Here is a 23,429-nt window from a genome sequence, read left to right as displayed (position 1 = left end):
TCCTGGTAACTCTTTCTATCTGTGATTTCTTCATCCAGATCCTCACCAATGGACAGAAACTCATGTACGGGACTGGATTATGTGGGCCATGAATGAATTCAGTCTGAAGGATGTGGACTTCCAGAAGTTCTGCATGAACGGAGCTGCCCTGTGTGCTCTAGGGAAGGACTGCTTCCTTGAATTAGCACCAGACTTTGTAGGAGACATTCTTTGGGAACATCTGGAGATGTTGCAGAAAGGTAATATATGATGATCACCAATAACGAGCTGGGTTGCTTTGATCAGGACTGTACAGGAAGACTACACAAGTTCATGGGAGTTCCTGAATATCCCCCTGCAAAAATCAATGTTCCTGGCTCTGCATGACTTTAATTTATTGTACGAATGAAGGCAAATACATGTGTTTAAATTATCATGTTTAGTTGTTCCTCAGAGATATGTAAGTATAAGGTATTCCTATTGAATATTTTGGCAGAGTTCGGTTACAGTGAAAGGCTCCAAAGCAGCTTGCCCTTGCCCATAAATTTTTAAAGATAGTTTAATCTTTATCTATATTTTGGGAATATAGGAAATTGCTTTAAGAGAGATTCTATTTATTTAGGAACTCTCTACATAATGTGTGCCCAACTTGCAACCCGTAGGCCGCATGTGGCCCTGGATCAGGGGTGGGATCTACTTACCTTTACTACCGGTTCACAATGGGTGCATGCTCAGAAGCTTCTGCGCATGTGCACAAGCATTCTGATGACGTCAGAGTCGGTGGGCAGAGCCTCCTACCAGTTCTATAGAACCGGTGCGAACCGGCGGGCAACCCACCACTGCCCTGGGCAGCTAGTAATGTGGCCTACAAGATAATAAACTCTCTTTAGTTTTCTATATCTTTGATTATTTATATACATTAACTGTATTATATATTTTATATGTGGTCCAAGACAATTCCTCTTCATTCAGTGCAGCCCAGGCAAGCCAAAAAAGGTGGACAACCATAGTCTACATTATGGGTTGATTAATGCAGGATCTATGGATTCCAGAGTAGTGTCAAATCCCAAAGAGATACCTTTCATCCCCTCCCTAGGATATCCTCATGCTGACTCCCCAGAGAATTCTGGGACTTGAAGTCAATGCATCTTAAAGTTGCTGAGGTTGAGAAACAATGGACTAGGGCAGTGACGGCTAACCTTTTCGACACCGAATGCCGAAACTGGAGCATGTGCCGGAGCGCCGGAAGAGAGCAGCTGGCCAGTGTGCATGCGCGCGGCAGCCAGCTGCTCTTCCGGATTCCGTCGCACGCATGCGTGCTGGCCAGCTGCTCTCTTCTGGGTTCCTGCATGTGTGCCGGACAGCTGGTCGACCAGCTGGCCAGCGTGCATGCACATGCCGGCGCTGGAACAGCAGCTGGTGACGGCGCACGTGCCCACAGAGAGGGCTCTGCGTGCCACCTCTGGTATGCATATCATAGGTTCGCCAACACGGGACTAGGGCATAAATTCAACTCTGCAAGAGTGTACATTACCAGAGGGGGTTATCAGGTTGCTGGCTTAGTCTGCATATTCTAGACCAGCGGTGTCAAACTCCATTTCATTGAGGGCTGCATCAGGGTTGTGTTTGACCTCGGAAGGATGGGGTATGTGGCCGGGGGTGGCTGTGACCAGGGTGGGCGTGGCCAGAGACAGGCATGATCAGTGTGGGCGTGACCGGTGGCGTGACACAGGACTCGTGTCGGGGGCACCTCTGATGGCCAACTGCTAAGTCAAGATTTCCCTGAGACCCTCCCTCACTCTCATTATAACCTTCCTTCCTTCCTTCCTTCCTTCCTTCGTTCCTTCCTACCTTCTTTCCTTCCTTCCTTCCTTCCTTCCTTCCTTCCTTCCTTCCTTCCTTCCTTCCTTCCTTCCTTTTCTTCTTTCTCCGTCCCTCTTCATTCTCCTTTCTTCTTCCTTCCCCTCTTTCCTTATTTTTCTTTCCTTGCTCTCTTCCTATCTGCCCATCTTTTTCTTTGTTTTTCCTCTTTTCCTTTCTCCTTTCCTGTCCCTTCTTGCATGCTCAAATGCAAAAGGGGAAACATTTCTCCTTTCACTTTGCTTTTAGTTTGTTTTGGTAGCAAAACCTTTGCCAGCAAAAAAAGCAGCTTGGGGAGGCGGCGCATGGCCTCCCCGAGCTCCATTTTTGCTGGCAGAGGCATCACGATCCTGTCCTTTGCTGTTTCTAGGCTGGCCCCGTGGACCAGATCTAACCCCCCCACCATCTGGGCCACGGGCCTTGAGTTTGACACCCCTGTTCTAGACCCAAATGCTATTGCAAAATTATACTTTCTCCCACCTATAGCTGACTATTCCTGCACTGTTCTGCCCCAGCTCTGGATTCCCAAGGATTGTGACACACACCAACAGTCTTTATCAAAGTTATAACGTACCAAGAATAAACAAAGTCTGGCAAAGGTTGGCAACCAGCCCAGAAAACAAGATACGATAAGACACTCACTCTCCAATATGCTCTGTAATAATTACATGTTGTTTCCAGCAAGAAATTACTAACTGCGTGGGACTTAAATAGGCTAAGGGAGTGGCCAATTATCCTCAAACCTTACTCTCGAGGAGACCTCCTCCTCCTGAGTAGCCACTCCTGCCTTTTGGCAGCCCTGCGTGCCCGAGCATTGAGGAGAGGCTCCTCCACTTCACTCTCTCCACTTGAAGGAGTCTCTGGAGGTTCTGAAGGCCCTGGCTGAGTCTCTGCCTCTGGCACCACATCCTCTTCAGCCTCCTCGCTGTCCGACACAAGCGCCGGCTGCGCAGGGTGCTGGCGTGACCCCACACCAGCTCCTTGTTGTCGGGATCAGCCACGATCCGCGCAGGCCGCTGGCGGGCCACAACATGCACAAAGTCTTTTTAGTAACTTTTCCATCTATGTGCTGATGCATTTAAGAAGCGGAGTTCTACACAAACAAGAGAACAACACTGGAGCCACAGATAGGAAGTGTTTCTGTGCCATGGGTGGGATTTTCCAGCCTGTGTATAGTTCACCAGCATTCAGTTCTTTGCCAAATAACTGTGAAATCTTATTCTCCTTGGAGCCTGTGGGGAAAAGATGCTAAGGAACCAAGTTCACTGCCAGGCTACACACAGTTTATAAGGGCAAAGCTGTGTTTCTGACACCTCCTTTTCCCAAAAATAATGGGAAAGCATCAGCTATTCCTGGACTCCCCTGGATAAGTTTTACTAAGGAACAGAGTGGCATTCAGTCTTGCATAATAAGGTGAAACCAATTGTAAATAAAGGGCACCCACTAAGATGTTTGCAAACCATTTTGGAGGCTTCTGTAATAGGTAGAGGCAGGTGTTTATCATTCCATTTTGGGAGGCAAGTGTGGGCTGGGACAGTTTTGTCTGTTCCATGAAATCCACTAAAAAGGTAGGGGATGTTGCCACCTTCTGTGGCTTTCTAAAGATAAACATGCCACCATGCTTGAATGGGCAGCCTCTCATTTCTCTTGTTGGTGGCATATAGTTGCAGCTCTTTTCTTCTCCTTTTTCATTTCCAACAAGTTTCAGTGTGAGGGTTGAGTAACCGAACAAGCTACACGCAGAGCACAGAAATTTAAGTTTCCGTGTATGTCGTTGTGCTGTATACACTGGCATTATCATGGCATACCTAATGCAAATGATAGACCAGGAATCTAGTTTAATGATTTGGTTTACCAAAATCCCAGGTAACTTCTGATGGGATGGGAAAAATTCCTTAGATTGAAACTCTTTAAGAATCAATGAATGTTGTTGTTGTTAGTTGCGAAGTCATGTCCGACCCATCGCGACCCCATGGACAAAGTTCCTCCAGGCCTTCCTGTCCTCTACCATCCCCCGGAGTCCATTTAATCTCATGCTGACTGCTTCAGTGACTCCATCCAGCCACCTCCTTCCCTGTCGTCCCCTTCTTCTTTTGCCCTCAGTCGTTCCCAGGTTTAGGCTCTTCTCCAGTGAGTCCTTCCTTCTCATTAGGTGGCCAAAGTATTTGAATTTCATCTTCAGGATCTGGCCTTCTAAAGAGCAGTCAGGGTTGATCTCCTCTAGGACTGACTTGTATGAATGTAGAGATTACTAAATTGAACTGGAATAGCTGATGTCCCCAAATAGTATGTCAACCTCTTCAGTCAGTAAAACGAGGACCCAGATTGTTGGGGACAATAGGCTGACTCTGTAAACCACTTAGAGAGGGCTGTAAAACACTACGAAGCGGTATGTAAGATTAAGTGCTATTGTTCAATGCAAGGCAATGCATGTTGTTGCTTTGCTACTCATTTTTATTGTTTACCTGCATGGGAATAAGTGAGGAGTTCCTTAGAATTGAACAATATTCTAGGAAACAACTTTAGTTGATGAGTTTGATGGGCATGAAAACAACACCCAAATTAGCCAGTGGTTTTTTTTTTTAAAGCTGGAGATATTGGCAAAAGTTGATTAAGGTTGAGTTCTAGAAAATAAGGACCCTTTGCTAAACAAGGACCTTATTTGGAGGAAGACTATCCCCGTAGTCTGAGAAATAGAACAAGCGCATTATTGTGGCGATATATTATCTGTATCATTATGTAACTAATAGAATTTTGCATACAGACATTAGGGAAATAATGCAAGTTAAATCATTTGTACAAACATGTCCTTACATAAATGGTAGTGGGATTTGGTTTGTTGTATGCAAAGTCCATTTACTGAGGTCCAGAAAATTGAGCATTTGCTAGGTACCTTCAAAACAGCTAGTTTTGACTGGTTTTTACAATGGCTGAAACAGGTTGAAAAACAGTGTTCCTTTTCCATTTCTGTTTGTAAAACTGGGAAGAATAGAATAGAATTCTTTATTGGCCAAGTGTGTTTGGACACACAAGGAATTTGTCTTTGGTGCATATGCTCTTAGTGTACATAAAAAGACAAGATACATTCGTCAAGAATCATAAGGTACAATACTTAATGATAGTCATAGGGAACAAATAAGCCATCAAATCATATTAGGAAACAATCAATATCAATATAAATCATAAGGATACAAGCAACAAAGTTACAGTGATGCAGTTGTAAGTGGGAGGAGATGGGTGATAGGAATGGTGAGAAGACTAATAGTAATAGTAATGCAGACTTAGTAGTTTGACAGTGTTGAGGGAATTATTTGTGTAGCAGAGTGATGGCGTTCAGGAAAAAACTGTTCTTGTATCTTGTGTCTAGTTGTTCTGGTGTGCAGTGCTCTATAGCATCATTTTGAGAGTAGGAAGAGAACATTTCACTGAGTAAGCCGTCGTCAGAACCATCTTTTTTTTTTTTTTAATTTGATTTATATGCCGCCCTTCTCCGAAGACTCAGGGCGGCTTACAATGTGCTCAGCAATAGCCTTCATCCTTTTGTATATTTATACAAAGTCAGCTTATTGCCCCCACAAACTGGGTCCTCATTTCACCTACCTTAGAAAGGATGGAAGGCTGAGTCAACCTTGAGCCTTGGCGAGATTCGAACCCTGCAGTAATTGCAGGCAGCTGGTCTTAATAACCAGCTTAATAACAGGGTGCCTTAAACCCCTGTACTACCAAGGCTCTTGAAGGAGAAGTCATCATGGATCTGATGCTATTATCTATGTCTAGTAAGATGAAGATTGCCTAAAGCAGAGGTGCCCGACCTTGGCAACTTTAAGACTTGTGGACTTCAACTACCAGAATTCCCCAGCCAACCATGCTTAAAGTTGCCAAGGTTGGACACTCCAGGTACAAAGCATGACCGTTGGGTAAATTTCCATGAAGGTGTTAAGGTTAAAGGAAGCCCTTCCTCCTCTTTAGTCATCTTTCAGTCCTATATTCCCACATGCAATGACTAGGTTTGACCCACCATGGAACGAAGTCAGGATCCTATTTATTTTTGCTGATTCTGGACAGAAGCCAGTCAGAGAATAGTCTACATCAATTCAAAAAGAATCTAGTTTTGACCTTCCCTTCTGCTGGGGGGTGATGGGGAAGAGGTCTAAACAAAACTAAGACTTGTGTGAGCTGAGTTGTGGGAGCTTTGCCCCTTTCCATCCTCCTGGACAGATCTGCCAAACTCCTGGATAGATAGCCACAGGGAAGGGAACAGGTCAGGTTATAGTTCTAAAGAAGGCACCAACTTTGTAGCCAACGAGAGGGCACTGTTGACTGTGAGGAACAAGGGTTTACAGTAGTGGCCAAAATTGTGGAAACCTTTTGGGAAAAGTGTATTTTCTAAAACTAGGTAATAACACCACTTTTTGGGGGGGCAGTAGTAGTACCATAAAATTATATATCAATGGAAAGATAATTTACTCAAGAATGTAATGCGATAACTTTTATGAAGGATTTGCTATTAGAATAGCAGTTACAGTATAAAGAAAAGTAAAAGAGGTAGAAAGAACGAGATATACAAAAATTATCACATCAGTTAATACTTAGTTGGGTAACCTTTAGCATGAATTACGACCTTACAACGTCTTCCCATGGAGTGAACCAAGTCTTTTAGTTCTGCAGCTGTTCTAATGTGAAACCAAGATTGAATGATGGCTCCTATTAACTGGGTTTTATTGCTGGGTCGCTTCTGACTAACAAATTTCTTCAGTCGGCTCCATAGATTTTCAATTGGGTTGAAGTCTGGGCTATTCCCAGGCCATTCCAGCAGTGGAATAGGATTATCCTGAAACTCCCCCAAATAAGTGATATTATTAGCCATCAAACCTCAAAAATACACTTTTCCCAAAAGGTTTCCACAATTTTGGCCACTCCTGTATTTTAGGGCATGGGGAATGGAAAGGGATTAATTTTGAGTATTCTAAAACATATTTGTGAAGAAGACTTTGCCTGATGCCTTTTCTGTCTTAGACAGCCTGTGGGAGGTGAGTCACCTCTGGCTGAAATGTTTCAAAATACATAAGTGTGTTGGAAATACCTAAGTGTGTTGGGAAGCTTGCTCGTAAAAGTAATCAGGACAGGGCAGAAGGTTTGACCCTGGCCATCTTGATTACTTTGACCATGCAATTCTTCGTGTTTGCTTTGGCAAAAGTTTTTGAAGCTATGGTGCTAGGACACGCTGCTCAGTACAATCTGGCCTGGTCAAGCTGATATTGAGCACAGGAGCTTCCTACTGTGGTTGAACAGTTCGTGGGCCACGTAGACCCCTGAGATGCTTTTCTAGGTAAAGGTTCCCCTTGTACATATGTGCTAGTCGTTCCTGACTCTAGAAGGCATGCTCATCTCTGTTTCAAAGATGAAGAGCCAGCGCTGTCCAAAGACGCCTCCGTGGTCATGTGGCCGGCATGACTAAATGCCAAAGGCTCACGGAAGGCTGTTCCCTTCCCACCAAAGGTGGTCCCTATTTTTCTACTTGCATTTTTTACATGCTTTCGAACTGCTACGTTGGCAGAAGCTGGGACAAGTAACGGGAGCTCACCCCATTACGCGGCACTAGGGATTCGAACCGCTGAACTGCCGACCTTTTGATCGACAAGCTCAGCGTCTTAGCCACTGAGCCACCACATCTTTATAGAGATGCTTTTCTAGATTCCCCGCATTCCTCAAGATCCTCCTGATGAATAACAGAATTTTGTTATTCTGTTTGTTTTGCTAACAAATTACATGGACAGAAGTAAGCAGCGGGGTACCCCTAGGTTCTGTCTTAGGCTCGGTAGTCTTCAATAGCTTCATAAATGATTTAGATGAGGGAATAGAAAGGGAACTTATCAAATCTGCAGACGACATTTCTTCCCTCTGTGAAATTTGTTAGCAAATAACTGAATAATGATGACATGATTTCCTGCATAGGAGCATGATGCGTCCCTTATTCACATTTTTTTGAACAATAGTCAAATTAAACCAAAATCAATGAAAAAATATTCAGCGATTTTGCAATATGACTAGACCGTGCCAAATGGCATACTCATGAGATGTTAGCTGCCAGCCAGAAACAGCTTTCCTAGTCTGATAAAAAATTGAGGGAAAATCCTATTACACAACTATAAGTCATTGTAACTGTATCAACAACATTTGTTTAATAGAACTTAAGGAGGACAGTTCTTGCGTTGAGCTTCCATTAGCCAGCTTGGCCTATGGTTGATGGTGATGGGAACTGTCCTCAAGCTATATGGATTGCACCAGTTTGCTATCATTTCAGTCAGTACCTTCAAGATGTTTAAAACACTAGATGTCACCTAGGAAAAGTCTTGGAAATCATATACAAATTTTAATACAGATGTTCATGTCATGGAAAGCCATGCTTTTACATGTGCACCACTGGACTCCACAGTGATTCATGTCTTTATGGTCTACGTATTGCCTTTCCATAACAGATTTCTTGGTAATTACCACTTCTAATGTTCAACATAGCGTTTCCATACATTTTTCTTGTGGGCCCATTTTGACAAGTTCATCACCACGTTGTGTGATGACTTTGCATTAGTTAGTTTCTCAGCTTCACCTACCTATATATATTGTTGCTAGTTGTATTGTTGTTGAATAATTGAGATATTCCCTTTCATTTATTTGCTATAGAAGAGATCAAGCCATATCCAGCAAATGGAATAAATACTGCCTATCCAGAATCTCGCTATACATCCGACTACTTCATTAGTAAGTCCAATTCTTTTTTCCTTCCTTCCTTCTTTCTTTCTTTTTTCTTTCTTTTTTTCTTCCTTCTTTCCTTCCTTTTTTTCCTCCCTCCCTCCCTCCCTCCTTCCTCCCTCCCTCCCTCCTTCCTTCCTTCCTTCCTTCCTTCTTTCCTTCTACAAGAAGGTAAATTAATGTGTGTAGAATATTGGGCTCTAAACAAATCTAAAAATGTGTTCTGTTAACTTAGAACAAATATTGGAATGTGTGACCTAGTATACCTCTTCCCAATTACATCTGACTAACATCAGATCCAGCAGAAAGAGAATGTTGTAGGATCTTTGGCAAATCCTAGACAGTGGTCTTTTCTGCTGAGGTGCTCAGATAGGTCCCTAAAACCCTGGATCACCACTTCATGCCATTTTTCTCCTTGCAGGTTATGGCATTGAGCATGCTCAGTGTGTGCCTCCATCAGAGTTTTCTGAGCCCAGCTTCATCACAGAGTCCTACCAGACTCTCCATCCAATCAGCTCTGAGGAGCTCCTATCTCTCAAATATGAGAATGAGTACCCATCAGTCATTCTTCGCGACCCAGTGCAGATGGACTCCTTGCAGACAGACTACTTCACCATCAAACAGGAAGTCGTAACACCGGATAACATGTGCATGGGGCGTGCCAGCCGAGGTAGCGTAGACAAATAGATAATAAAGGCCCCTCTATTTGGGCCCTTGTGGGTGCTTCTGTTCCATTCCTGGTACTGCCAAAAAGCTTCTTCAGATCATGGTTGCATTCTGCTGGTGAGGCTTTAATCAGCTCTGTTGTTGCGGTGGTTAGAATGCAGTATTTTTTTTTTTAAATTTGATTTATATGCCGCCCTTCTCTGGAGACTCAGGGCGGCTTACAATGTGCTAAGCAATAGCCTTCATTCTTTTGTATATTTATACAAAGTCAGCTTATTGCCCCCACAAACTGGGTCCTCATTTCACCTACCTTAGAAAGGATGGAAGGCTGAGTCAACCTTGAGCCTGGTGAGATTCGATTTACAGTAATTGCAGGCAGCTGGTCTTAATAACCAGCTTAATAACAGGGTGCCTTAGACCACTGTAGTACCAAGGCTCTTAGTGGTATTGCAGGCTAACTCTGCCCACAGTCTGGAATTCGATCTATGGTGACGCAGTGGTTAGAATGCAGTATTGCAGGCTAATTCTGCTGACTGACTGACAGAGTTCGATTCCCACCGGCTCAAGGTTGACACAGCCTTTCATCTTTCTGAGGTCGGTAAAATGAGGACCCAGACTGTTGACTCTGTAAACCTCTTAGAAAAGGCCGTAAAGCACTGTGAAGCAGTATATAAGTCTAAGTGCTATTGCTATTGATTCAGACTTCTATCCTTTCAAGGTCGATAAAATGAGGACCCAGATTGTTAGAGGCAATATGCTGACACTGTAAACCACCCATTTAAATCATGACAGGACGGTATATGAATTGAAGTACTACTGCTACTGCTATTGCTGGTAACTTTTTCTAAATGGTGGGTAAATTTGGTATAGTATGCCTAAGTGATCTTACTGGGGACGTGTTCTACCCTAATCTTCCCCAACTACTGACTCTGGAAGTCATAGTCCTAGACATCTTGAGAAATCTGGAACTGGCAAGGGTTATTGAAGAAATTTCATGCAATGGCCATAAGATAATAGTCACCCTGTCAAGGTGGACTGCATTGTGTCAAAACTCACGGGGGAAGATGTCTGTTGTAACTCCTCCGTCAAATGGGGACATCAGGCTTATTTGCAAATAGGGATGAATAACTTTGGTTTCAAACATGTATATACCTATAAATCCATTCTCATCACCACCATACCTTTAATATATACCTCAGACTTATGTCAGCTTTTCTTATTCAATAATAAATTGAATTTGACCTCGTTCTTGGTCTCAGTTCTGATTCCCAGATACCCATGCCCAGTGGTGAAATCCAATTTTTTTACTACCGGTTCTGTGGGCATGGCTTGGTGGGTATGGTGTGGCTTGGTGGGCGTGGCAGGGGAAAGATACTGCAAAATCCCCATTCCCTCCCCACTCCTGGGAGAAGGATATTGCAAAATGTCCATCCCCACCCCACTCTGGGGCCAGCCAGAAGTGGTGTTTGCCAGTTCTCCGAACTGCTTGAAATTTCTGCTACGGGTTCTCCAGAACCTGCTAGATTTCACCCCTGCCCGTGCCTACGGTTGAGATGGTTTTATTTTTTTTCCATAGCACAAAAACCAACAAAGCAATGAACAAACCATATTGTTGTCCAAACACTATACTGGCTGGGATTTTATATCACTAAAAGCTATGATTTAACCAAGGTTTTTGGAATGTTGCTACGGTTCGTTGAGATCTCACTGAACTCAAGCCACAGTAGCTAAGCTCACCTATCAACAATGTTTTAAAAAGTTTAAATGATTTCTGGAAACATCCATATACTTTTCTTGGCAACTATTTGGAAGTGGTTTGCCTTCTAGGATTTATTTTTTAATTTTCCAGCGTAGCCTACACCCTTGTTTTCCCATCCAAGTATTATCCTGGTCTAACTGACCTTGTTCAGCTCTTTTGAGATCAGCCAAGGTTAACAGGATACAGCTCCCTCATTGGGCACATCAACCAACTAAATAAATAATGTGATTTGTTTGTTTGCTTAACAAATTTATCCCTCCTTTGGGATCACTTTGCAGGTTTATGAATAAATAAATAGCACTATTTTGGCAAGGTGATATATCTCCTTTGACTGATGGACACTTTTTCCTATGCTATGCTACGCAAGATTTTTCAACTAGAAATTCTACCAATGGAATTGCTGAAGAGTTGTTTGTTTTCTTAAGCCATGCATTTGCTTTTGAGTGTTTCTAAAGATACAATATGAGAAACGCATCACACACCTTCCAAATTCTAGACTTTAGAGACCTCTATACTTTGCTTCTCTCAAGCAAGTGATTCCTGTCATTATCTAAATTCTTACTAGATATATTTTGGGGGTGGGTGGATAGGGAGGTACATACTGGAGAGGATATGGAGGTCAAATCAAAACATGGCAAATATGCCAGTTCAAAGCTTTCTCTCCACCCCTGAGAGTTATTCTGTGGGCTTTAGTTGCCACCATCTCTGCCAATGAATTTTTCCCCCCCTTGGGTCTTACACAATCCCAGCAGCTGTTTTCAGACTGGTTTTGGTAATTATTGAACTCAAATGATCCTATTACGCTCTTAAGGTTGTCAGTAAATCTGAAATGGTTGAGCAATAGCCATAGAGTGGGATTCCAGAGAAAAAGCAGTGTAAGATCTTATTTGTTTTGTTTTATTTGTTTCACTTTTGAACCTGTGTGCTTTGGTAGGAATTCAGATTTTTAGCTGAAGTAAGAGTGATTAATCTGGGCAGAGTTGCCTGAGTTGACATATTGGACTTCTGGTGAACTGATCTCTAAGAAACCAAGAATAAACAACCCTAATGCTTGCCTGGACTAAGGTAACATCTAATGGCCATTAGGAGGAAGAAGAAGAAGCAACAATGCACAACCTTTCCTTGTTTGTAACAGGGGGTTCTACATATGCAGCTGAAATCTCAAAGTGTTATATATATATATATGCCCTGTTTCAGGGGTGAAATGCTCCTGGTTTGGACCGGATTGCCCAATCCGGTAGCGATGGAGGCGGGTGGTTCGGAGAACTGGTAGCAAACATCCCTGCCCCCTCCATGCCCAGCGGAGCTGCGCAATTATCAGAGGCTTTAAAAAAAAATTTAAAAGCATTTTTTCTACAACCTCTTAGGCCGAAAAAATGCTTTTAAAAATTAAAAAAAAAAGCCTCTGCCGATCAGGCAACTCAGCTGGGATCGTCAGAGGCTTTTAAAAGCATTTTTTTACAACCTCTTCGGCCAAAGATGTTGTAGAAAAATTGGTTTTAAAAGTAAAGAAAAAACCCACCCAGTCACATTACCCACCACCACCAAGCCACGCCCACAGAACCAGTAGTAACAAATTTTACATTTCACCACTGCCCTGTTTCCCCCAAAATAAGACATCCCCTGATAATAAATCCAATTGGGCTTTTGAGCACATGGCAATAAGGCCAAGCGCTTATTTCAGGGTTCAAAAAAATATAAGTCAGGGTCTTTTTTTCAAGAAAACACGGTATATATATATATAATAAAAGATGATACTTGTCACATTTGGCGAAGTTTCTTGATAGATAGATAGCACAAGTGGTAATCTGTATGCTTGGTGGTTTCCTTATAGCAGGTCAGGTGGTTTCTCCATCTAACTCAGTAATCTGCTTGAAGACGTCATTCCTTCTCTTTGCAACATGTTGCTGTTAGATGGAGAAATTGGAGATCGAACTACAGATTGAATGTGAGATTGAACTACTTTTGGTTGATAAACTCTGCCTTGTTTGTAAAGAGTCTGCTCCTATCAAGCTCCAAAAACCAAGAAACACACACACACACAGTTACTTCTAAGAAGTTTCCTGTAATGTTCCTCATCTAGAAGCAGAAAGCCTCCCCAACTATAGCAAGCTACTTGCATCATTAGAGATACACTCTGAGAACTTCTACGTAGCAGCAGACTCAGAGGTGGGATTCAGCTGGTTCTGACCAGGTTGGGCAAACCAGTAGCTCCGACGATCAGCTGAGAGCGAACTGGTTCGCTCCGACGTTCAGATGGGCTTGTGTTATAACCTACCTATATTTCTTTTGTTTTAAGCCCAGCTGATAGGCGTGGCAGAACAGATTGCTATGCCTCAGCTGTTTTACTCACTCTGGATTCAGTAGAAGGCAACTTTCGATTGTAATGTGCATGCGCGAAAGTGCGAGTTTGCACGCGCAACGAACAGGTTGTTACAACTGGTGAATCCCACCACTGAGCAGACTGGACCCTCTTTCTTCCAACCAAACTATTTAAACTTACTGTCTCTGTCCTCTGGGATTGAGACTATGTTCCACCACCACTCCAGAGCTGTAGTCCAGGCTATTTCCCTCCTTAGGATCCAGTGAAAGTCATAAAGAACTCTGTCCCTTCTCAGATTTAGCAATATCCTTAACTGAGTAGGAAAAAAAAGTACATTTCAGAGAAAAGGTCATGCAAATGTTCAAAGCATGGAGACAATGTTCAGGCAATTAGAGGCATAGATCCAGCCCTGTGAACACTGATTTCACAACAGTCCCGCTATGAATTCTTCAAAAGATGAACTGATATTGCTTACACCCAGTGGTGGGATTCAACCGGTATAACAAGCGGTTCGCTGAGCACGCGTGCAGTACATTTGAAAACAGCTCTAAAACCTACCTTCTACTGCAGCCCCAGTGAGTAAAACAGCTGAGGCACAGCAATCCGCTCTGCCGCGCCTATCAGCTGGGCTTCAAACAAAGGAAATATAGGTCAGTATAGTGCAGGGACAGGCAGGCGGACCCAGCTGATCATCGGAGTGAACCAGTTTGCTCTCAGCTGATTGTCAGAGCTACCGGTTCCCCCGAACTGGTCCGAACCAGCTGAATCCCACCCTTGCTTACAACAAGAAGTGCAAGTGTCAGATGGACACAACGCCTAAAGAAGGGAATATGAGATCCATCCTCATTTCATGGCAGCTTCAGCTTAAGCCTTTCCCTTACAACTGTTTTGGACACCACCCAAGATCCATCCAAGATGGCATAGTGCCCTTCTAAACCCCATCATGCCAACTTCAGGGCATATCTACACCTGAACATATTCATGCCTGGCTCCTTTTCAGCACTAAGGCTTCAACAAAGACCTTCATGGTGGAGCTGCAGGACAGAAACTGTGCAACTTCTTTTTGTCTGAGAACTACATTAAGCTCTTGAAGGACAGGCTGGTGGCTGTGCTGCCAGAAAGAAGGGGGAAATGATGCAGTTGAAGCAGCAACATGAATTAAGCCAAAACAATATTTTATTAAGGATGGTTAAAATGCCTGCCACGCTTTATAATGACTTTTTCTTTCTATCACATAAAAATATGATATTGAAGTCAACGTTGATGAGGATCTGGAGGTAGTCAGGCAGGTTATTTGTGGCCTGGGCCTTTTTCTTCCTCCTTATGAAGGCATCTCAATCACTGGTTGAAGGGGAACTTCATTTTCTTCTTGCCTTGCAGGTAAACTTGGGGGCCAAGATTCTTTTGAGAGTATAGAGAGTTATGACAGTTGTGACCGTCTGGCGCAGTCCTGGAGCAGCCAGTCATCCTTCCAGAGTCTACAGCGCGTCCCTTCCTATGATAGCTTTGATTCGGAGGACTATCCTGTCCCTCTACCCAACCACAAGCCCAAAGGCACTTTCAAGGACTATGTTCGAGACCGAACTGACATGAACAAGGACAAACCTGTCATTCCTGCTGCTGCCCTGGCTGGTTACACAGGTAAGATGCTGGAGAAATGTAGGTGATCGAAGCAGTTTTTTTCTCATGGCTGTGTTCACTCACATGACATGCTCAATTAGATCAGTCATGGATCTGGCGGTTTGCATTAGTGCAATCGGCGAAGTAATGGTTCCTTAAAAATTTGTTTAGTATTTCTTTAGAAAAGAGGGGGATCCAGAATATTCTACAATCTCAGTGCTTCTTGGTTAGTTTATAATTCATCTTATTCTACAAACCAACAGACTAAATTGTTCACCAGGTTCAGTGTGTTATACAACCACGACCTGTGAGCAGGGATGGGTTCTAAATTTTTTTACTACCGGTTCTGTGGGCGTGGCTTATTTTGTGGGCGTGGCTTGGTGGGGGTAATGTGACTGGGTGGGCGTGACCAACTTTTTTTTTACTTTTAAAAGCATTTTTTCTACAACCTTAAGAGGTTGCAGAAAAAATACTTTTAGAAGCCTCTGACGATCAGGCAACTCAGCTGGGATTGCCAGAGGCTTTTAAAGGCATTTTTTTTTTCTACAACCTCTTCGGCTGAAGAGGTTGTAGAAAAAAATGCTTTTAAAGGTAAAAAAAAAAAGCCTCTGATGAGGTGGGTGGGATAAGCGAGTGGTGACCGGGCCGGGGACCAGTTCGGGGGCATGGCCAGCCAATGTTATTACCAGTTCTCTGAACTACTACACATTTTTATTACCAGTTCTTGCGAACCGGTGCGAACCGGGAGCAACCCACCACTGCCCATGTGTCATTCTCATTGGCAGGACAGTAACAATAACACCACACTGAATCTAGGTTACAAATACATTGGGTGTACCTACATAAGTATGTTAAGGCCGAGTAAATAACACCCTTTTATGATATACCATGATAGCTTGGTTCATAAATATACTAAGACAATGATTAGATTCTCACAACACACAAACCTGTGTGGGATTTGCAGTCCCACACAGTCTAATCTAGCATTTGTACTTTCTGACTTTCTGCATATTCCTGGCATTTAAAGCCTTTTACACACATCACATTAGGGATGCTTACAAGCCTGTTAAGACTGGGTATCATTAGCTTCATGCCACTGATGGAATGAAGAAAGAAATATATGCCTTGCAGAGGCCATACAACCCAGAGTTAACAATTAAGATGTATCTCTTTCAAGCTTGTACCTTAAACACCAGCAGTGAGACATTCGAGACCACACCTGAATGTAATTCTTTCAATTTGCAGAGGGTTTTATATATATATATATATATATAGGGCTGATAATTTTTTGTGAGTGTGTGTGCATGTATGTGGTGCCGCTGGGGAAGATGGAAGATAATTTTAGGAGCTATATGCAAGAGGAAGTGGTTAGTCATTTTAGTTCTGAGCTATGAAGTGTATCTGTGGGTTGTAGAAGCAGTAGGTGTAGGTGAAGAACAGAAAGTAGGATGTTGATTGAGGTTGAATGGAGAGAGGCTCCATTTAGCCATGATTGTGGGGTAGATATGAAATGAATCGAAGAAGTCCATTGAACTGCTTCAGATGTCAGGATAATGCAAGGATGCATGTTGACGCTCACTTTCTGTTGAGTGGAAATACGCCACTCAATAGACTAATGAGTTGAATAAGTCCAAATCCAGTCTAAATATCTGGCTGACTGCGCAATTAAGCATAATAAATAATTGTTTAGACTAGATTTGGTATTATCCATCTATCAAGTCCTTCCCAAGGAACTGAGATAGGCAGATGTTTGATACTGGGGAAAGTATTGTTACAGGATGTAAGCTGTTCCAAGTAAAGCTGCCTTATGTAATTGACTGATAGTGATTTTGCCAATGCTAATGGTGTTCAAGGGATGCTCCGGTTGCTTTGGGATTCAACTATTAGTACTATCTTTGGTTTCTTTGCCAGAGTTCTGTTTTCATTTCTAGGCAAGCACCCCCTCAAATTCACCATTGTTGATTTAAAAAAGGACCAAAAAGTCTGGGTAGTGGATATAATAGTGGTACCTACAGACAGAACAGAAGAGAAAGAACTGGAGAAAAATCACAAAATACAATGTCCTACAAATAGTTTTGGAACTCTTTGCAGGACAGTATTGCTGAGCACATTGTAAGCCGCCCTGAGTCTCCGGAGAAGGGCGGCATATAAATCAAATTAAAAAAAAAAAGTATCATCAAATCAAATTCTTGACTTGATGATACTAGTTCTGACTTGATGGTCTTCTGTGGATCATATTATTGTTGATTTTGCTTCCTGTTCTGAAACTGTTATACATTATTAGATCATTAGTGTTGTGGGAAACAAGAAGGCAGCAGTGGCCATGACTCCTGGAAAATCATAAGGATGAAAGGATGAAAGGATGAAGCAAGAGTTCATATAAAAGCGAGAACTGTAAGCTAAGAGTTCTTGGGTTCACTTTGCCTATTAGTTCAGGAGGTGACCTTAGCTAAGTGGTGTTTTTCTCTTTGATTCTCTTATATTCTTTCACTATAATAGGGAAATGAATATCATAATGCCAGCTTTTCTCATAAAAACATCATAAAATGGCCAAACGGACTTCGGTATCATGTAATGAGCTTCAGAAATACTGACTTCATCATTGCAAAGCCCCTCCATTTGATGGGAAATTAAGATGGCATTGTGTTTATCTCTGCAGTAAATTGAAAAACAGATCAACAGTCTTGTAGATTTGACTTTGTTGATAGTTTCACTGACATCAAGATTATTTGTGCGGTTCGTAATCACCAGTGAGGAAACAACCCACTGACGATAACAACTTTGCTGAGAAGGTAATGCTTTTGGTAGAAACCCAATTTGGCTTTTGATGTTTTCTCAAGTTGGCAACGAAGGTGCAATCTTTTCAAGCGCCGCTATCTATGCTCCACATCTTAACCGATTTTGGTAAATTGTCAGGGCTCCTCAGAAGTGTTGCAGTATTCCCCACCCTATCTTACTTCACACACCCATATATTTATGACTAGAGCTGATCAAAAAGTTTGTAAAGTTCATCTGTCAGATCTTCTTAATCAGGCAACTATATATGTTGGTGGCTTGGACAGACTTTGAAACATCACCTTCCTAACACACCTGTCTTTTGTTAAATTAGTTCTAGACCATCTATAGAAGCAGATGTTTTCCCGTAGTTCTATATTCAGTGCTACCTAGATAGTAACAAGAGATACAAGAGGGTAAGAAAGATACTGAGTTCTGTAGGGTTGTGTGAAATTAGCCACTGCATATGTAAATGTTGGTTTATGACTTGTTTGATCATTAAATAATAATTTATGGCTTTCTTGAAGCCAGCCAATTGAGGTTACCCAAATTATGGTTAAACAAGGCATAACATGGCACAATATGTAAACTCAACCATTACAGAAGGCACAACCAAAATCCAAACCAAATTCCTGTTGGGTCAAACTAGGTTTTTCCTAGCTTGCAGATTACACAACGAAAAGGTGATTTCCAAAATTGACAATAACAATAACTGCAGCATAATAACAATAAAAAAAAATATCTCAGGAAGGTGACAAACCAGATCTCTTACAGGCCCCCAGATCTCTTCTTTCTGAGCTACCCTGTATATTATCAAGTAATTTGGAAAGGATAAAGGATTATGGTTTATAGAAAGAAGTGATGAAAATTCACTGCTATCAGCAAACGTTCCCATTCTCAAATATTACATTTCTAGATTCCACCCTCCCCCCACCCCCAGCAGGATTACTGATTGATCAGATTACCTGATCCACAACAAATATGTATGGGTCAAATTCACAATTCATCCCAGCTGCAACATAGTGTTCAGAAAGTTGTAAACAGCAGTGACCACCTCTACTATTTGTGTGAATCCTTGCCAGATGCAAGGCCTGGGTTGGCCAACTATGCAACCAAGATTTATGGAGTGAACCACAATGGCAGGGTTCAAACAATGTATTAAACTGCAAAAATTGATTGGACAAATACAGAGGCTGGGTAAATGCAATACACTGAGCCAAAAGGAAATGAACGCATATTGGTTTTGTATGTTGTGCAGATTAGACCAAGCAGGGGTAAGACCTGTTCTGACAAAGACCAACCTAATCTGGAAGTTATATCTGGAATATTACAAGTCGGTTTTGGTTTTGGATTGTATTTTTGGGAACCACCAAACTAATACAGAATGGCATCATCCAAGGGGAAATCAAAAACCTTGGATTGATAAATGTCACACATGCCTATTGTACTTCTTAAAAGTTCTAGTATGAGAGTGTCTTTAAGCTGTTGGAGAAGTACAACAAGTAGATCAGTTTTGGTTCAGTTACTCTAGTGACACCTGCTAGACATTTGCAAATGAGAACAAAATTAGCTGTTAGCATTCATGGTTGGCCAGTGTTGCGATTGTTCAGAAAAATCTTTGAAGAGACAAATGTGTAAAAAAGTAATGGTATTAATTTTCAGTGTTATTTCACATCCCTTTACTTTTCCTCACTTTCATAATGACTATAATTAAATCCCAAGGGAGGGATATGCCCTTCTCTCTCTCTCTCTCTCTCCCATTCTGTTTAGTTTGGAGTAATTTTCTAGAAGGTTGCAAGGAAGCCTTCTCCTGTTGAACATATATGTAGGTGCTCTAGACCAGCGGTGAAATCCAAAATTTTTCCCTACCAGTTCTGTGGGCATGGCTTGGTGGGCATGGCAGGGGAAGGATATTGCAAAATCTCCATTCCCATCCCACTCTGGGGCCATCCAAAGGTGGTATTTGCCAGTTCTCTGAACTACTCAAAATTTCTGCTACCGGTTCTCCAGAACCTGTTAGAACCTGATGGATTTCACCCCTGCTCTAGACCTAGGAGACCCTTCAGAGGTACTCTCTAGAACAGGGGTCTCCAACCTTGGCAACTTTAAGCCTGGCGGACTTCAACTCCCAGAATTCCCCAGCCAATTCTGGGAGTCAAAGTCCTCCAGGCTTAAAGTTGCCAAGATTGGAGACCCCTGCTCTAAAACAGGAGTGTCAAACTTGATTTCATTGAGGGCTACATCAGGGTTTGTTTGACCTCAGGTGGGGGGGGGGCATGTGGCCAGGGTGGGTGTGGCCAGCTCGACATCACTGGCTTTGTTTTCACTGGCAGAGGGCTGCAGGAGGCCGTCGCAACTGAAAATGGAGCCCAGGCGGGACGTGGGCAGGCGGATGTGCATGGCCTCCCCGGGCTCTGTTTTCGCTGGCAGAGGGCCATTACGGCCAAAAATACTCCATTTTTGCTGACAGAGGCACTGCAGGCTGCTCCTTTGTTGTTTCCAGGGTGGCCACACGGGCCAAATTAAGCACCCTTGAAGGGCCTTGAATTTGACACACCTGCTCTAGATATTACTTTAAACTCCCGTCTTCCCCAATGAGACGTCCACAGAATTTTCTTAAAGCCAAGCTAATTTCAGAACAAGAATGGGACATTTCAGAGGGGCATTTATCTGCAAACAGTCCACTCATTTGGGACGAGAAGGACTTTCTCTGGATGATTTCATCAGCTTTGGCTGATTTTTAAAGGGAGTTTTTTTTTTTTTCTCTTTCCAGACAGTGGCTGATGGGCCATAAATTATTAACATGTAGGTATGTTTGGGTAGGCTAATCATTTACTTAGTCATGTTTCTGCATAGTTGCTTCAGATCCCCTCATTCATCTCCCTTTTGCTGACAGTTTCATGTGGAATACTGTTCCTTAGCCTTTTGTCACATAGGAACCACAAACCGTGTTTATGTAGAAAAGTGCTGCTCTTGCCTTTAAAAAAAAAAACAACAGCAGCAACAATAAAAATTGCTCTGCTTTGCAAATGACCACTTTCAGAAGCACTATGACATGTTACAGCTAAATAAAACCATAAGCATGCAATTTAACAAATCTTTTTCTAAAGTAGCTGAAGACAGCGGTTGTGTAATAAGTGTGGAAACAGTCAATAGAATTAGAAGCTGTTAGTGCTCTAACAGCTTCTTCTTCTTCTTCTTCTTCTTCTTCTTCTTCTTCTTCTTCTTCTTCTTCTTCTTCTTCTTCTTCTTCTTCTTCTTCTTTGTCTCCTCCTCCTTCTCCTCCTCCTCCTCCTCCTCCTCCTCCTCCTCCTCCTCCTCCTCCTCCTCCTCCTCCTCCTCCTCCTCCTCCCTCTTTCCTCCTTCCTGGTTCTGACTGTGAAGGACTGTGACAGATTATGGATAGAAAATAGCAGAATATAGGACTTCAGTAGTTTATGCATGGTAAACTCTGCAGATGACTGCCTTTTCTCAAAAGCAAGCAGGATTACTACATTCATAACATCATACAGCAAAGGGATGCTTATGTCATTGACTCTAATCTCTTGAGCCCAGGATAAAGAATCTCTGATAGATGGCTCTCCTGTCTCTGCCTGAATACATGCAGTGAAGGGGAGCTTATCATCTCCTTTACTTCTTGATTCCAAGGTTGAACTGCTTTAACCTTTAAGGGGGTTTTCCTAGCACTCAACTGAACCCACAGCTCAATGCACCAATGCCTTCTGTAGTAGAAGGCAGTAGAGGCAAGGCATGTTCTTCCTTTAGTCAAAGGTGTAACTTCTAAGAAAGTTTGGGACAGGGAACTACAGTTTTATAGTGACCTTTGTTCAAATAATGCCCGAACAAAGATATACAGATGTTTTGGACTCAATTCTGGAATTCCCGACTAATCTGCTCCTTTTGGCTAACACATCTGGAGATGACAAGTTGGAGAAAGTGTTGTGACTTAGGCTCATTTAGTCATTACAGGACACAATTTAGTCTTAAACAAACCTATTTTATTATAACAGCTGGGAATTACTTCATTCCCAGCTTAGTCCAAATTAATTCCAAAACAAGTCCTTCAGAAAAAGTCATTCGGGCTTATCACAAACCTTTATCTTCATTGGCACCCTACCAAAGGCCTTTCTTGGCAAAGCCCCACAAAGTTCAGAAACAAGAAAACACTAAATCTGTTTTCCGACTGGAAGACAGATTTAGCAACGTTGCTTTCCTACAAAGAGCCCAAGAGCCTTTGCTGGACTAACGGGAGGGGCCAATCATCTCCTGGCTTTACTCCTGAGTCATCCCTTTTGTTTTAGCTGTTCTTGCCTTCTGGCAGCTCTGCGCATGCATGCACTAGGAACAAGCTCCTCCTGTTCCTATGCCTCTCTGCTGTTTGACTCTGGAGTCTCCGGAGTTTGCACATCACTCCCAGATGACCCTGGCCCCATCTCTGCCTCTGACGCAAAGCCCCCGTCCGGGCCTTCCGCATGGTCCTCCCCAGCCTCGTCCAGGACTGGTCCATGGTCCTCCCCAGCATCCTCACTGTCTGACTCCACTGCTAGCTCCGCGGGCTGCTGGCAGACCACAACAGAAAGTTACCATCGAGTGATATCAGAAATCTAAAAAAAAAAAATATTCCCAGAAAGTCCCAACAAGGCCGCTGGTTTACCAGGAACAAAATACGGTTGCGCTCATAATAGCCAGCAGAATCTTCTGAGACCAAACTGCAAATATGTCACTGATTATGTATTCAACTTCCCAAAGGGACTTTCCTCAAACAGGGTTCCCAGTGTAGTCACCACTTCACAATCCACTGGATGTCTCATATTTTCATGGTGATGCTAGGCTAGGATTCCTAATGTGTAACAATCCCCCATTGGCTGTTCTTGAAGAGTTTCCTTCACCACGATTGAAGGCAAGACAAGGGCGTCCATTGTGAATTGCATTTAGCATGTGAGCCACCTCTGACTGCCTCTATTCTTAGTCCACCCTATTTCTATAGTACAAAGGTCAGCAGACATTGGGGAGAGAAACTCCCGGAACGTTCTTCCTCTTCCTTGTGATGAGCGGAAGGGTTCGCTTCTTGCAAGCCATTCCCAAATTGAACAGGCTTGGTGGATTCTGTTTGGGGCTGAGAAGAGCCTTTTTTTAAAATTGAATTTCAAAAGGTTACGCCACAAAAGGCAGATTGTTATTTGTGCCCAGAATGCCAACATCAGATGATTTCTCTGTTTCATAATATATAGAATCCGTATGTCTAAATAAAGCCTCACAAAGACACTTTTGAGTTAGCAAGCACATTGCAGACTCTACAAAAATTAAATCAAGAGGCGAGGTCTTTACGGGCCTAGGATACCAACTTTGTTTAGTCTGGCTAGTAAACAATGAAAATCCTTAATACATTTCAACTTCACTCGGACTCATTTAAACAAAGCGTAACGCAACAATCTCTAGTGTCGTGTAACGGGGTGAGCTCCCGTGACTTGTCCCAGCTTCTGCCAACCTAGCAGTTTGAAAGCACGTAAAAAATGCAAGTAGAAAAATAGGGACCACCTTTGGTGGGAAGGAAACAGTATTTTGTGCGCCTTTGGCATTTAGTCATACCAGCCACATGACCACGGAGATGTCTTCAGATAGCGCTGGCTCTTCAGCTTTGAAACGGAGATGAGCACCACCCCCTAGAGTCGGGAAAGACTAGCACATATGTGCGAG

General features: G+C 42.8%; 1 protein-coding gene across 2 annotated transcripts in view; it reads left to right on the top strand.

Moving 5' to 3' along the window:
* Positions 1–23,429, top strand: part of ETS1 (ETS proto-oncogene 1, transcription factor) — a 155,321-nt gene that overhangs the window by 113,036 nt on the left and 18,856 nt on the right. For both annotated transcript variants that reach the window (XM_060693556.2, XM_034421945.3), the window contains 4 exons: positions 39–239; positions 8,521–8,598; positions 9,011–9,259; positions 14,718–14,978. In XM_060693556.2, coding sequence (XP_060549539.1) covers positions 39–239; positions 8,521–8,598; positions 9,011–9,259; positions 14,718–14,978 — 789 coding nt within the window. The remainder of the gene's footprint in view (positions 1–38; positions 240–8,520; positions 8,599–9,010; positions 9,260–14,717; positions 14,979–23,429) is intronic.

This window comes from Pantherophis guttatus, chromosome 9 (assembly GCF_059756535.1).
Source record: "Pantherophis guttatus breed Tessera chromosome 9, ASM5975653v1, whole genome shotgun sequence".
Taxonomy (NCBI): Eukaryota; Metazoa; Chordata; class Lepidosauria; order Squamata; family Colubridae; genus Pantherophis; species Pantherophis guttatus.
The sequence above is the reverse complement of the archived record's forward strand: the minus strand, read 5'-3'. Positions and strand labels throughout refer to the sequence as shown.